The 15,076-nt window shown below is 46.5% G+C and overlaps 2 protein-coding genes across 2 annotated transcripts in view; both read left to right on the top strand.

Moving 5' to 3' along the window:
• LOC308368762 (uncharacterized protein) overlaps window positions 1-11,770 on the top strand; it is a gene marked incomplete at both ends in the record, with an annotated part of 16,286 nt that extends 4,516 nt beyond the window's left edge. Inside the window, 11 exons of the mRNA XM_080843020.1 lie at window positions 1,751-1,895; window positions 2,291-2,400; window positions 2,758-2,851; window positions 4,160-4,513; window positions 5,215-5,367; window positions 6,211-6,363; window positions 7,182-7,399; window positions 7,959-8,142; window positions 8,843-9,355; window positions 11,019-11,598; window positions 11,766-11,770. Coding sequence (XP_080699146.1) covers window positions 1,751-1,895; window positions 2,291-2,400; window positions 2,758-2,851; window positions 4,160-4,513; window positions 5,215-5,367; window positions 6,211-6,363; window positions 7,182-7,399; window positions 7,959-8,142; window positions 8,843-9,355; window positions 11,019-11,598; window positions 11,766-11,770 — 2,509 coding nt within the window. The remainder of the gene's footprint in view (window positions 1-1,750; window positions 1,896-2,290; window positions 2,401-2,757; window positions 2,852-4,159; window positions 4,514-5,214; window positions 5,368-6,210; window positions 6,364-7,181; window positions 7,400-7,958; window positions 8,143-8,842; window positions 9,356-11,018; window positions 11,599-11,765) is intronic.
• Window positions 11,647-14,770, top strand: LOC308379838 (uncharacterized protein). The gene is made up of 3 exons (XM_080857100.1): window positions 11,647-13,218; window positions 13,971-14,049; window positions 14,212-14,770. Exons 1-3 carry the CDS (start codon window positions 11,802-11,804, stop codon window positions 14,348-14,350), a joined length of 1,635 nt encoding a protein of 544 aa, XP_080713226.1. The 5' UTR covers window positions 11,647-11,801; the 3' UTR covers window positions 14,351-14,770.
• Window positions 14,771-15,076: the final 306 nt, after the last annotated feature.

Raw genomic sequence — 15,076 nt, 5'->3', positions numbered from 1 at the left:
TGGTGCCAGCGCTAACATCACTCAGATGTCGAGGGGTAATGAGATGAGGTCATGGCAAAGCATACTTCACGTATGATGTAGTCTAGCCCCCATCACTGTCCAGCAACCAAACACACCACACACTCATCGGCCATCTCATACTTCTTACGTCCTTTAAAGGAAATGACTGCGGTTATCTCGCATCCGGCTAATAAGCACAAACCTAATAGCGGAGCTTACCTCAACGAGAATAAGCCACGCTTATCTTCCAGATACTGAAGCTGATTAACTTTGACACCGAGAAGGGGGAAAGGCTACTCTGAGGACACTGCCAGTGTTATGAAACGTCTTTTGCAACAAACACTTCGCAGGCACTTTAGCCAACATAGGCTGATAGGCTTTATTATGTTGATTAATGCACTGGAGTATTGAGGAATCTTTTTGCAGTGGTTACGTAACATAAACACATAATAGACCTTGCATTTAGAGTTTTATTTTCTCTACCATGATCGATCTGTCTGGGGTTTGGCATCGAGTCCAGATGGATTCTGAAACCGTTCAAACGTTTGGAAGAGCGGTTTTGAGTTGGGAAAGAGAACGGGGTGAGTTCTTGGGTAAATGGAAGAAGGCCGACTTCACTCCACATATCCATTGCTGGCTGTGCTGTGCGGGTGTCGAGTTTTGCACTGGTGCACATGGCCAGGCCGACCGCAATGTTAAGTGGATGAGACTGAGTGGGAAGACTTTTGAATGTGCACTGCTCACCCACGTGACAACATTTGCAGCTGCAGTTACAGATAATGAATTACAAATGGCTCACGACAAATATATTTCGGAGCATAGTGTCCCGGCTTTTACAGACCCCAATAGATCAGTCAAGGAACCATGGAAATATGATATCCTTTTGAAATATACCCTGAAACTCCAGGATGTACTCCGACTTTGCTCAGTACAACGGTCCTCAACTACTTCAGTGCACAACTGAGGTCAGAGAAAATATCATGAGTCTCGCCTTCACAACGTGTGGCGTGTTGTTGCTAGGCTCCACGTGTGACTAGCTCATGCTCACCACCCTTCAGTGTGTCCTGACTAACTGCGCTATCATCCCCTTTTCAAAACAAAACAAAAAAAAGCCCTTTCCTGAAACCATGAGCTAACCGAGGTTGGAAGGGGTGACATCATTTACCTCATATCCTGCCTCCTCCCACCTCCCATTCTGTAACCCCAACCCCACCCAAAACAATATTGCTTCACTCAGACTCACTGATTCACAGTTACATAACTGACAGCCTCCTGCTCTCCTGAATCAGTGCTTTCGGTTATCTTCGATTCAGCCTTGCGTCATGGCTTGAGTGGATTGTTTTCGACCTTCGACATGCTTGATGTAACTTCGGGGAGGGAAGAGTGGCGTGGGGGTGGGGGGTTCAGAGGGGGGGGGGGGTCCATTTGGCCCGAAGTAGGAAATGGAAGCTCCTCGGCCTGGATGTGTAAGACCCCTTCACTGCAGGCTGACAACTGCTGTAGCCACAACATGAAATTCCAAAGGAGTTTTTCAATGCACTGCATCATCCTTATCGGTTATAGCGTGGCAGATGTTCAGCTGAAGCCACGTGATGCTTATGCAACCGGCCGGTAACACGAGAGAATAATCTTCCCAAAGAGTGAGACGGAATAATATGTCAAGTATTAAGTTAAGCAACAATAAACATGATACAAACACTCACTTCCTGAAATCTTACGATGATTACAACAATTTGCTGTCTTCCAACAGGAACCAGAGATCGGACGATCTTCATATTCTCCCGCAGTGTTCCGCCAACGATGAGCCGTGCAACCCTGTGGCCGCGGAACCCGAGGTGCTTGGAATCATGGGAAAAGACATCAAAGAGGAGCAGAACCGCCTCAAAGGGGTTGAGGTCAGTCGAAGCGGCGGCTCCGAATAGCCTTTTTGAGCTCCTCCTGCCAACTGATTCAAGTGCTGAGATTAGACATGAAGGAGAGCCTCAAGAGCCCAGTGAAGTGATTATAGAGGTGTCCGTAGCCATCTTCACATAGTCAACAACTGCTGTGTGTGTGTGTGTGTGTGTGTGTGTGTGTGTGTGTGTGTGTGTTTGTGTGTGTGTGTGTGTATGTGTGAGTATATGTGTCTGTGTGTTTGTGTGTGTGTGTGTGTGTGTGTGTGTGTGTGTGTATGTTTGTGTATGCGTGTATGAGTGTGTGTGTGTGTGTGTGTGTGTATGTGTGCGTGCGTGCATGTGTGTGTGTGTGCGTGTGTGTGTGTGTGTGTGTGTGTGTGTGTCTTTTCTCACAGGATACACTTGACTCTTGGGATAGAGGGAGGTTAATGACAGACACGGTTCTAGAAAACAATGCCAGGGTGGAGGATGCCACCACTGACCATGAACAGGAGGCAGTGGAGTGGTGAGATGTCTTGAGTTTGTCATTTATATAGCAGCTAACCACGATAAACACGTCATAAAAGTTGAAGTTGCTCCGCTTAAAATTCAAATAATGACAAAGAGCCTCATTGCAGCCTTCTCCCTCACACTCTTTTAAGCATTATGACAAACAAACCAACATGACCAAAAAAAAAGCTGTTAAAAAACTTAAACTCAACTAAAAAACGTCTTACAAGATGCACTCCAAGATGACATCTTACAATGAACTGTTGACATTTGTCCAACACATAATCTCAAATATGTTTTGCACAAATGCTGTAAAGGTGCTGCTGATGTCTGGCTTCTGATTCTGATTCCGATTCTGTCTGGTTTTACCCAGGAAGCAACAGGTGACTGACTCTAGCACTGTCCTCTTGGAAGACCGAGGCAAACTCTCCGAGCTGGTTGAGGAATCCACCACATCTGCTGATAAGGTACCCAGTTTGCGGCTCTGAAAAAAACTAAATATATACTGTAACTTTAAATTGAATGTGTTAAATCAACACAGTATTTCTCTTTCAGTTATAAAACAGGCACAACTTAATAGGTTACATTATAGATTATAGATTTCTTCATTTAATCATGTAACTCCAACATTATAGTGTTATGCAGGTTTGATAAGCAGGCACATACTGAGTCTTATACAGGAACAATACACTTTGTACAATTCAGTTGTCTCAATAGAATTTAGGATATGTTTTGTTTTGAAATGTGCCATACTTTATTGCAATGTTTTCAGTATACAGTATCTGTACTAAAAATATTGCTACGCTGCGACTAAATGACATTGCTTCTAGAAATGACACATTTTGAATACAGCAACCTGCAACACTCAGAAGTATTCATCACTTTAGGGAACACAGAGCAGTTGAGCCACTCAGGTATTGTCCATTATCAATGCCTGGCATTTTCATGGTGGCAATAAAGTCTGGCACATTTAAAAAAAACAAAGCATATTCTTGATTCTAATGGCTGAGCTTGATAAACATCAACGTTTTGGTGGGAATCCATTTGCCTTTGCGCTTGTGAACACGCTCTATTGCTTTATGTTAATCTTACACGATTCAGTTGGAAGAACTGAGTCCTGTGTCAGCATTAGTAAGTTTAACACAATACCATAACATTAATTTAAAGAGAAAGTAAATAAGACTCATTTGTAACACGATTTCGTAGAATTGACAATCCACCCTTTCCCTATTTTCAATGTGGTTCACTATCCAATAACAATGTGCTGTTTACCTTCAAACTACTGGATCCAGCAGTTCATTTAATAATAGATTCTAAAGTACAGGTCTCTATTTTTCTACGTCAGCATTGATCATTCCCGTCATCTTTCCTATGCGGCTAAGTTGTTTTAAACATCTGCTTTTGATTAGTTCTGATGTCGGGGTATTTCTGTGGGACTGGGGAGAGGATCAGTTATATAAAACACAGCACTAATGAGAGTGAGTCATAGAAAGACAAAAACAGTTTTTCCTTTTAAAGGTCGTTCTATATTTACTGTCAGTAATTCATGAAATTAAATATATAGAAAGAATAAAAGATACAGCACTATAATATAGTTATATAATATTTACTACACTATTAGATTATTAATAACAGCTCTATATCACGTATTTGTCTGGATAGCTGATATTCTATTTAGACATATCTTACATAAGTATATACATCTTTTTATTTGTGCAAAATCAATAGATCTCTATTTAAACATCTTATTCCTCTGCTTGGTCGTCTAACCTTAGACGCGATCCTGGTTGAGGGACAACATTGCCACGGCATTCGACCAGGAGAAACTGTCTGAAGATCCGAGCTGTCCAAAGATCGAGGAGCTGCTCGGGCAAGTTGAGGTCTTGTGGGAGCTGTTGAGGAGACGAGAGGGGAGGCCAGGAACCTCCTCGGACAAACCAGCAGAGAAGAAGGAGGAGAAGGAGGAGGAGGGGGAGGAAGAAGTGGAGTTGGGTTTAGAGGGGGAGGAATGCAGCAAAGGTTCCGCGGAGGCCAAAGTTCCCCCTGGGAATGTCGGGGAGTGTGATTCCGGAATGCTAACAAAGTTCCTGGAGCACCTGGAGCAAAAGGACAGCCATGGAATGTGGCAGGTAGGAATGCAGTGCCCCCTTGGTGTGTGTGTGAGTGTGTGTGTGTGTGTGTGTGTGTGTGTGAAAGTGGTTGTCTGTACGCCTTCTCCCTTCTATCTCTGTTGCTCTTGCAACTACACTTTTCCATATGTGCTTCATTGTGTGTGTGTGTGGGTGTGTGTGTGTGTGTGTGTGTGTGTGTGTTACTCCTTGTGGCTTTGAGGCCTGCTGCATAATTAGAGCGTGGCATTTGCAAACACACTCATCAAGCCAAAGAGTGACTCATATCAGCAGGCCTCTTAGTTTGTTATTAGATTTGACTTTTCATGGCTGCTGCTTCGCCCCCGCTAAGGGAACACTGAGCTGAACACCGAACCCAACCCTAGCATTAAATCCACCCCGAACTGAACATTTAAGAGCAGGGGCGTCCCTCTCTACCTTCAAGCAGCTCTTGAAGACCCAACTCTTCAGAGAGCACCTCCCTTCCTAACTGGCACCTTGGCTTAACTTGCACTTAAGCAGTGACAGTCCCGCACTTCTTTTTCCTTCTATGTCGTTTTCTATTTCTTGAAAAAAAAAAAAGCAGTATTTATTGTTACACCAGGTTTCATTGCGCTTAGCTTGACTGTCCTCTCCCTTGTACGTCGCTTTGGACAAAAGCGTCTGCTAAATGACGAAATGACTAAATGACTAAATGTAATTGGTACGGTTTTCAACTCCAGGTCGTTCATGGTCCCAGCGGCGGACAGCAGCCCAACTGCTTCAGCGTCACGGCGAGGGAGACTCTGGAGGTGCGGGTGGACCTGGGCAAAACAGGAAGTGAGAGGAAGCAGCCCCTGGCACATGATCAGGCGACAGAGCACCTCATGAATCTGGTATGTGTAATGTGAGAGTGTGTGTGTGTGTGTGTGTGTGTGTGTGTGTGTGTGAGAGTGTGTGAGTGGTGGTTTTGGGTGTGTGTGAATGTGTGTGTGTGTGTGTGTGAGAGTGTGTGAGTGTGTGAGTGTGTGAGTGTGTGAGTGTGTGTGTGTGTGTGTGTGTGTGTGTGTGGTGGTTTTGGGTGTGTGTGAATGTGTGTGTGTGTGTGTGTGAGAGTGTGTGAGTGTGTGAGTGTGTGTGTGTGTGTGTGGTGGTTTTGGGTGTGTGTGAATGTGTGTGTGTGTCTGTGTGTGAGAGTGTGTGAGTGTGTGAGTGTGTGAGTGTGTGTGTACTCGTGTGGTGGTTTTGGGTGTGCACATAGTGTGTGTCCATCATGTGTGTGTGAGTTTGTAGCAATGTACATGTACTGTATGTGCTCACAATATTTGTGCTTTTGTGTGTCTGTGCTTGTGTGTGTGTGTGTGTATTCACTTCACAGATGCTAAAAAGCCAAAAGAACAGAGACATATCACACATATGGTCACACCTCTTAATTAAAAACAAACCTTAATTAAATCTATATCGCACTCTCCATGTTTCTACCCCACCCCTCCTCTCTCCTCACCTCCCCTCCTCTCCTCACCTCCCCTCCCCTCCTCTCCTCACCTCCCCTCAACACCCCTCCCCTCCCCTCCTCTCCACGAATCCTCCACTTCCCTCCCCTCCTCTCCTCCTCCTCCCCTCACCACCCCACCCCTCCCCTCACCACCCCACCCCTCCTCTCCTCTCCTCCACTCTCCACCAATCCTCCCCTTCCCTCCCCTCTCCTCCCCTCTCCTCGTCTCTTCTTCTCTCCCCAGTTGTCCACTCTGATGCTGCGCATCAACGAACACCTGTCGCGCTGTGCCGAGCTCAGCATGGACATCCTGGACCTGGAGTCCGACATGGCCGTCCTCTGTGACCCCGACCTCACTGGACTGGAGAGCCTGCAGGAGCAGCAGGACGACCTTGAGGTCAGAACGCCCAACGACCTTTCAGCGTCTCTGCCCATATGTAATATTGTGTAATGTTTACAGTGATATTGTAGTGCAGTTGTGCAATATACAGTACAGTTATATTTCCAGTGATGTAGCAGTGGTGGTGTATATGGTGTATAGGTATATGATGGTGGTTACTGTATGATAGTGGTATTTATGGTGTATAAATGATGGTGCTGTATATGGTATATATATGATGGTGGTGTATATGTTGTAAATGATGGTGGTGTGTATATGATGGTGGTGTATATATGATGGTGGAGTATAGGGTGTATATATGATGGAGGTGTATATGGTTTAAATATGATATGATGGTGGTGTATATGGTGTATATATGATGGAGGTGTATATGGTGTAAATATGATATGATGATGGTGTATATGGTGTATATATGATGAAAGTATTTAGGTGCCCCAAGGGTGCTTAGTATATCAAGGTTTTAAACAGAAAGCATTTGGAGAAAAGCGTCCAAATATACTAACACTTCATTCAGTGGATTTCCACTGTCTGTTCTCCAGTAGCAGTTTTACCTTTGACAGAAAAAAAGTTGGTTACATGGGTTTTCGGCAGCACCACTATGATGGCGCCAAAGGGGGTTAAATCATTAAATGATTGAATGAATTAAATCATAATTAAATCATATTTGAAATGATATTTCCGTACATACTCCTATGTGTCCAGATATATACTAACACTTCATTCAGTGGATTTCCACTGTCTGTTCTCAAATAGCAGTTTTACCTTGGACAGAAAAAACGTTGGTTACATGGGTTTTCGGCAATGTTCCCTTTCAGGTTGACTTCCATATCATGGAAGGGGAGGTGGAAGACATGGAGAAGCTGGCCACCCATCTCCAAGGCCATGCCCCAGAGCAGGCACTCCTCCTGGGGGAGGAGGTCCAGGCGACCCTGCAGGCTTGGGAGGAGGTAGGCCGCAGCCAGGCGGAGAACCGGGGACGGCTGAGCAAGTTCAGACACTTGCAGGAGTTCTTCGAGAAATACCTGGCCATGATGCAAGTGGAGCCGATTTACACTCACTTTTCACTTTTTGCATCTTTATTCATGAAAACAGGAAGATGGAAGCGCTCAGAGTTAAAACACTTTCAGTCAGAGGACAAATGTTCTGAGACGCAAATGGATTTTTTTACAAAGCACAGGACAGGATAAGAAAGATTTACATCTTGTTTCCCAATTTTATATCTATAAACTTGCTATTGACTTTGTCTCTGTCCCTCTCTCTCTCTACTTCTCTCTCCCGCTTTATCTCTCTCTCTCTTTCTGCCTCCCTCCATCTCTCTCTCTCTGCCTGCCTCCTCCGCTTTCTCTCTCTTCCTCTCTCTCTCTCTCTCTTTCTCCCTTCCTCTTCCTCTCTCTCCCTCTCTCTCCCTCTCCCTCTCCCTCTTCCTCTCTCTCCCTCTCTCTCCCTCTCCCTCTCCCTCTTCCTCTCTCTCTCCCACTCCATCCCTCTCTCTCTCCCTCTCCCTCTCCCTCTCTCCCTCTTCCTCTCTCTCTCCCACTCCATCCCTCTCCCTCTCCCTCTCCCTCCCTCTCTCTCTCTCTCTCCCTCTGCAGTGCCTGGGCGGAGACCACCCGCTCCTGCGTGTTCTCCAGTGGGTCTGTGAAGCAGGGCCGGGACGAAGAGGGATCGGTGATGTCAGAGCTGGACCTCAGGATCCAGCAGAAGATGGAGGAGTTCAGTCAGCTCACCTCCTCTGGACAAACACTGACGGAGGATGGCCATCACCTGTCTGAGATTGTGAGTGAGAGAGAGTGTGTTTGTGTGAGAAAGTGTGTGTGTGTGTGTGTGTGTGTGTGTGTTTGTGTGAGGGAGTGTGTGTGTGTGTGTGTGTGTGTGTGTGTGTGTGTGTGTTTGTGTGAGGGAGTGTGTGTGAGAAAGTGTGTGTGTGTGTGTGTGTGTGTGTGTGTGTGTGTGTTTGTGTGAGGGAGTGTGTGTGTGTGTGTGTGTGTGTGTTTGTGTGAGAAAGTGTGTGTGTGTGTGTGTGTGTGTGTGTGTGTTTGTGTGAGGGAGTGTGTGTGTGTGTGTGTGTGTGTGTGTGTGTGTGGTGTGTGTGCGTGTGTGTGTGTGTGTTTGTGTGAGAGAGTGAGAAGGCAGGTCCCTTATGTATCCATATTTGGGTTTGTGGTTGGTAAGCAGACATGTAGTCTGCATTAGGTAGAAATTGAAACATCTCCTGTTTTTCTTATTTTTTTCTGAAAAAAATGGATATAGCAATGTTTCATTTTTACAGCTGTAGTATACTGTCCTCTCAAGACAAGTAATGTTTAATGAATGTGGTTCTGAATGATGCAATATCTAAAGAATGTGCACGTGCAAAACTGTGAGTGGTCCTGCTTTTATGCTGTCATGCAGTTTATATTAATAACTACTTGACCTAGTTCTGCTGTAACCATGACGACCTCCCAAGCACTGAACCGTTGTCCACTCTCTGACCCAGATCAGGGAAAGAACGGACGAGCTGCAAAGCATGCTGGGATGGATCCAAGACAACTGGAGGTCCCAGAAGGATCAACTGAATCAGAGGAAGAGGGCACCAGGTCTGGCGGAAGGCTCCGGAGACGCTCACCTGGCCCCTGGAAACAAGACAGCAAGCCTAAGGCCCTCGGAGACTCAAAGAGTGGTAGAGAATCTTGCACCTCAAGCTCAGCCAATCAGTGACAAAGAACCAGTCAACCAACCATCGGGTCCCGAGCACAAGCACACAGGAAGTGTGTCTAGCAGCCTCAGTGTCACAAGTGCACCCAGAGTTGCCACGGCGCCCATTAACCCAGGCTCAGCCAGTGTCACCAGCGTCTCCAGTGTCGTCGTCGACGACCCGGGCAAGGTGACGAGGTCTCTGGGTAACAGCATCTGCCTCATCCTGAGCTTCGACGAGGAGGAGCGAGGGATCAGCCAGGTGCAGAAACCAACCGAGCCGCCCGCCGAGGACTCACCAGAGGCCACACACAGGGTCAGCCATCGACACGTCGTCATTTTAATTTCTGTCCCAAGCAAATTACAGTATTAAAGAGGTGTATGGTTAGAGTATACAGAACAAAATGACACCCTTTATCAGAAGAAAAAAAACTTAGCATGCGCCTCTTGTCTAAGCAGAGCCACCCTTGCCTTGGGTGACAGTGTAGAAAACAAGGCCTTCGAAAGCATTACCCGCAAGTGCTAGGCGTATAGGCAGATACCACAGTTAGTAACTTAAGCCACCCGTGTATAAAGGTCTGATCTGAGGATCCCACACACAGGGTCAGCCATCGACACGTCCTCCATTTATTTTCTGTCCCAAGCAAATTGCAGTACAATAAAGGTGTATGGTTAGAGTATACAGTCTGTAAGCTCCATGAGTCATTGATAGTGAATCATACAACCTGGTGTTTCAACTGGGTGTTTGGGATGACCAATGTAACCATGGTGATCATGTGGCGTTAGCCCCCGGCTTTGCTAGTTCAGCCTAAGGCCTATGTGGTGTTAGCCCATGGCCATGCTAGATCAGCAACAGGAATGGGAACAGGAGGAAAGAAGTCGTAGTCTGTCAGCCAAAAGCTTGCATGAAAACAGTGACTGTTTTCATATGAAAAAATGTATTTGAAGAGACTCACGGTAGACAGTCTCCGTGCCCTGTGCCTACACCTATGGTATTCAGTATGCGTGCTCCTGGCTCCACCAGTTAAGATACAGGAACATCAGAGTCGTATTACAGTGACTGTTTTCATGTAAGCTTTTGGCTGAAATGAGTCATAAAAACATCCTTTTTTCCCCCTCTGGAATCGCAATGATTTGGACCCTGCGTCGAGGAGAACGTGAAGGCCAATGCGGTGCAGACATTTTGGAGTCAACCTAAATCAGAGCCCCAATCCATCTTCACTTTTCCCCCCTCACTTTATGGCAAAAGTTTTGGTCATCATCCCTATAAATCTCACACCAAAGTCATTAAAGTACACCCTGAAACCCAGATGTCAGCCCTTAAGTGCACACAATTCAGCTTGGTCTGTACCTCCCCCAACCCCGTCCCCTGGTTGGCGTGGTGAAGAAATGACCTCATAATCGAGTTTCCATGGAGTCTCCATGACGCCTCACACTTTGAAATGGTTCCCATTGGGGTTTTGGGGGGGGGGAGGGGGGTTGTTGTAGAGAGGTTTGAGGAACAATTAGTCGAGGTATGTACTGTGAAGGACGGTTGGGGCCCCGAATGACTGCAGGATTTATTAGTGTGGCATGCAATCGGATTAGTCACGTCTGTGGTTGTCACCGGTCACTGCAGCTGGGAGCCCAAACAATACCATATGATTTTCATAACGCCTGAAGAATTTAGTGTTTGGCTGGAGGCTGTCTTTTTTTTTTTAAGATTCATTTTTGGGCTTTTTGGCCTTTAATCGATACTTGAAGTTATGAGTGGGACAGGAAATGAGAGGGAGAAGAGGTGGGGAGTGGACAGGAGAAATGACATCGGGCCGCATCAAGCCCGAATGTGGTCGGGGCTACGGGTTTTGCCACAGTGCCCCCTGAGCCTGTCTTTTTCCTGAGAGTGTGCAATGCAGTGAGGTTGGCTTGAGGGGTTGGTTTCAGCTGGAGATTACTTTGTCTCATGCTGTCTCTATTCTGTGCCTTGTGTCTCTTCGCAGGTCAGCACTTTCCTGCATGTAACAGACAGCAGCAAAATGCCAGAGAAGATTTGTCAGGATGTTTCTGCGGCTGGAACCAACGAGGAAGAGTGCCTGCCATCATTACCACCTTCATCCTCCTTCTGCTCCTCCTCTTCCTCCTCTTCTTCATCATCTTCAACTTCTTCGTCATCATCTTCATCATCGCCATCATCTCCATACTCTCCTTCTGTGCCTGCAGTGACATCAGTCTTCATTCCTACGCTGTCCAAAATGGCCGCCGTCCCATCATGCTTGGGGGAGAAAATCACGAAACCAGGGAAGCACCAACGCAGAAGCTCCACACTTGGCATCGCTGGATTGGACGACTCAGCCAGAGCCACCGCTGCCGGTAGACCCGGCAGTGCCTCATACCGCACCGACACCTGGCCGCTGGGCCGCCGAAAGCAGAGGTGTTCACCAACCAACACAGAGCTGCAAGTTTACGTGAAACCGAACCCTCTTCTTCTGAACTCCGTCCAGACTGGGAGATCTGTGGCAGATGCGAGCGGCCACGGACACTTACACTCAGACTCGCAGCAGACCCCGGCTGAGAGCACTAGTAGAAAAATCCAGAGCCAATGCTGTTATCTATCCATGGGCTCCACGCTTAGTTTCAACTTGCCGAGAGATCTGGGTCAGCTTGCGTCTGCGCCTGTTCTCAATGTCTGCGATGCACCAAGGAAAGCGAGCGAAGTGCACGCTGAGATCAGTGCTGTTGGCTTTGAGTGTGATACTCGGGCCTCACACCAACAACCTGAGATCATGGCTGTTGGCTTTGAGTGTGATACTCGGGCCTCACACCAACAACCTGAGATCAGTGCTGTTGGCTTGGAGTGTGATACTCGGGCCTCACACCAACAACCTGAGATCAGTGCTGTTGGCTTTGAGTGTGCTACTCGGGCCTCACACCAACAACCTGAGATCAGTGCTGTTGGCTTTCAGTGTGATACTCAGGCCTCACACCAACAACCTCGTCCAACATCCTTGCCCGCTATCCATCAAGAACCACCACGGGTTCCATGTGCGTCCCATCAAGAGCCACTACAACAACCTCGTCCAACAACCTTGCCCGCTATCCATCAAGAACCACAACGGGTTCCATGTGTGTCCCATCAAGAACCAGCACGGGTTCCATCCGCGTCCAAACAGAAGCAGTTCATCCTCAGCCCGGTCGAAGAAGCAAAGCATGAGGCTCCATGGGACCAGGGACCCGAGGAAGATCCCCTGTCAGACACGGTTCCTGACCCGTCACAGTCCTCTACAAGGAATAGTATTAACACCGTTAGTAGCAGTGCCACTGTTAGCTCCCACCATCACCATTCCCCAAGCACAACTGACTTATCCACCGCGCAGTCAACGATTGCTTTGACCGCTTCCTCCTTTCGTGGTGAGGATGAGGATGTTGTCCAGGAGATGGAGACGAAGGCTAATGATGAAGATAGCGCTAGTAAAGCCAGTGTTCATCTACCAGAGAAACGTCCCTGTTGCGCTGCGGTCTCAGAAAACCAAATTTTTGCTGTTGAAGCAATGGGCCGTCTTCACAAGTGCCTGAGTGTTCACACTAAAATTAAGGACCTTGATGGACACATTTATCACAGGCCCAACGAAGTGAACTTGGGTAAGTCAAGCGACAGGGTCAGCGAGGGAGAATGCAAGTCCAGTATGAGTGGAAGGCTGAGTGCTCGTAAGACCAGTCGCATCGTAGTCTGTGCTGACGCCAATTGTTCAGTGTGTTCTGACACTCCAGTATCCAGGACAACAGCTAGCTCTAAGGAGATCAACAGTAGGGCCCGTGGCAATCGTATGGATTCCATTCAGCCTGGTCGCTGGGAATTTGAAGAGGAAGAGGAGGAGCTGAAGGGAATTTGGGATGGTAAAGGTAACCATGGTAACAGACAGGGAGTTCAGGCACACAGAATTCCTCCTGTGGGTACGAAGGGCAAGACCAGACGCACACTTCCGCTACAGAAGCTAGGGGAACCACTGATCCAGTGCCCTCCCCTGCATTCAGCAGTCCAGCAGGCTCATGAAGGGTGTGACGTGTTTGCCTGTGAGGAGGAGCTCCCCCCCAGCGTTTCCACACAGCATCAGGCTCCACGGGGGCCGGGCCTCAGTGGCCCTGGAGGAGTGTGTTCACTGGAGCTGGGGGAGAATGCTCTCTCTCTCAAGAGCAAATCAGGTGAGCGGTAAACTTTAGATCACCATGTTATTAATCTGTCTGTCTGTCTGTGACTGTCTGTCTGTCTGTCTTTCTGTCTGTCTATCTAGCTATTTATCTATCTACCTGTCTGTCTGTCTGTCTGTCTGTCTGTCTGTCTGTCTGTCTGTCTGTCTATTCATCCATCTATCTATCTATCCATCTATCCATCTATCTATCTATCTTTCTATCTACAGTATCCATCTATATCTATCTATATCTATATATCTGTCTGTCTGTCTGTCTGTCTGTCTGTCTGTCTGTCTGTCTGTCTGTCTATCTATATATCTGTTGTCTAGTTTAACCTACCATCTGAGTCTAGGAAGTCTAGAAAAGTTTATATGGTCTGACATTTATTGTTTATTGTCTCCAGTAAATATCTGAAAATATTTCACTTACCTTATCAAATGTAATCCGCGAAACCCTCAGCTTGAAATGTTCTTTCTGGTCTCTGCCGTATGAAGCCTTTCTTGGGGTCCACTTGTGTCCTTCAATGCACTGTGTAGACACACTCCTTTGTGATCAGAGCAAAGGATAGTCAGAAATGCAAACAGTTGTTTTCTCAGAAGCTCTATTTTTCTTACGGCTATCCAGTTCTAAAAACACCCGGGAAATGGGGCTTTCCTTGAACAAGAACAAAACAGCTTTGTGGTCCATATAATTAGTTACTGGGCCTTCAAACGATGAACAATGCTCCTTGGTCTAAGAGCGCCATCTGCTGGTTGTGTTCACAGAATCCGCCAGTCGCAGCGTTCATGATCTTTTTGTCAATACGAAGAAGGAACCAGTGGCCTTCACGCTCACATTGCAAGGGTAACTTCAATTGCACTATTGCCTCGCTTGACATAAAAGACATGACTTAAGTAGTACAACTCTTGTCACTAATCTTTCACAATTCTTTTTTGGCATAAAAAGTTGTATGTCGTTGTTGTTAACAAGCCGACTAAACTGTCCATTTCCCCTTTCTGCCACTAGGGGGCCCTCTGGTTACACCGCTGTCCACCCCAGCGACGAGCCGCTCGGTCTGAAACGTCCCGGGAGAACAGAAGAGCACACAGACCTGAGGCTTCCACAAGTCATGCAGAGCACATTTAGCATAACCAGCGCAAACTGAAAAGCAAGTACACGCAGAGAGCGTTAGGGATGCTCATTCTGCCCTACAAAGCAAAAAGGCAGTAACTGCATTTTTTGGCGAAAATGAGTTATTGTGTTTTTTGTAACATTCAAAGCATTCTTTGTCATGTAACAAAACATCTCAGCTCAAATGTATGTCGTTTTGGAGAAAATTGTTGGGTGTTTGTACAGTAACTACAAAAACTGCTAGTAAAGCAAAGCAAAAAGGCAGTAAACGCCATTACTGTATTAAGTTACTGCCTTCTTACTTGGTATGGAACCTTCGGAAGTAGGAGTAATACAAAGTAATACAGAGCAAAAATACAGTAACTGTAAAAAGGGGTTAAAATACAAAAAATAATAAAATTACTAATATCTGAAAAGAATAAGGTTATATGGAGCAACAATACTGCCTCATGTCCAATAATCTACCCACAACTACTTGGGCTGGACAACAAGATAACTTTAAGGTCATTTTTCTCAGTTTAGTGCTCTGTGCAGTTACTGCCTTTTTGCTTTGTAGGGCAGCATTCTCCTGTACAAAACACTGTAAGAATTAGCTTACCATGTAAGACAGGCGGTAGTTTGCCGTACTGCAAAGTGTGAAAGCTGTAAGGCCTACAGGGTTTGATGAGTGAGACAGCTCATTTGAACGTGCTGTCTTTTCTGTCCGATTTTTTTTATCTAGCTGAAGAAAGATTGATGAATATGTTGATGCTGAATATGC

This window comes from Sprattus sprattus (assembly GCF_963457725.1).
Source record: "Sprattus sprattus genome assembly, chromosome: 1".
Lineage (NCBI taxonomy): Eukaryota > Metazoa > Chordata > Actinopteri > Clupeiformes > Clupeidae > Sprattus > Sprattus sprattus.
Note: the sequence above shows the minus strand (reverse complement) of the source record. Positions and strands in the feature narration are given on the sequence as shown.

Coding starts and splice junctions, on each gene's coding strand:
- LOC308379838 (XM_080857100.1), top strand. CDS start 11,802: ATGGCTGTTGGCTTTGAGTGTGATACTCGGGCCTCACACCAACAACCT. Junction 13,219..13,970: donor CTCTCTCAAGAGCAAATCAG/GTGAGCGGTAAA, acceptor TTGTGTTCACAG/AATCCGCCAGTCGCAGCGTT. Junction 14,050..14,211: donor TTCACGCTCACATTGCAAGG/GTAACTTCAATT, acceptor TTCTGCCACTAG/GGGGCCCTCTGGTTACACCG.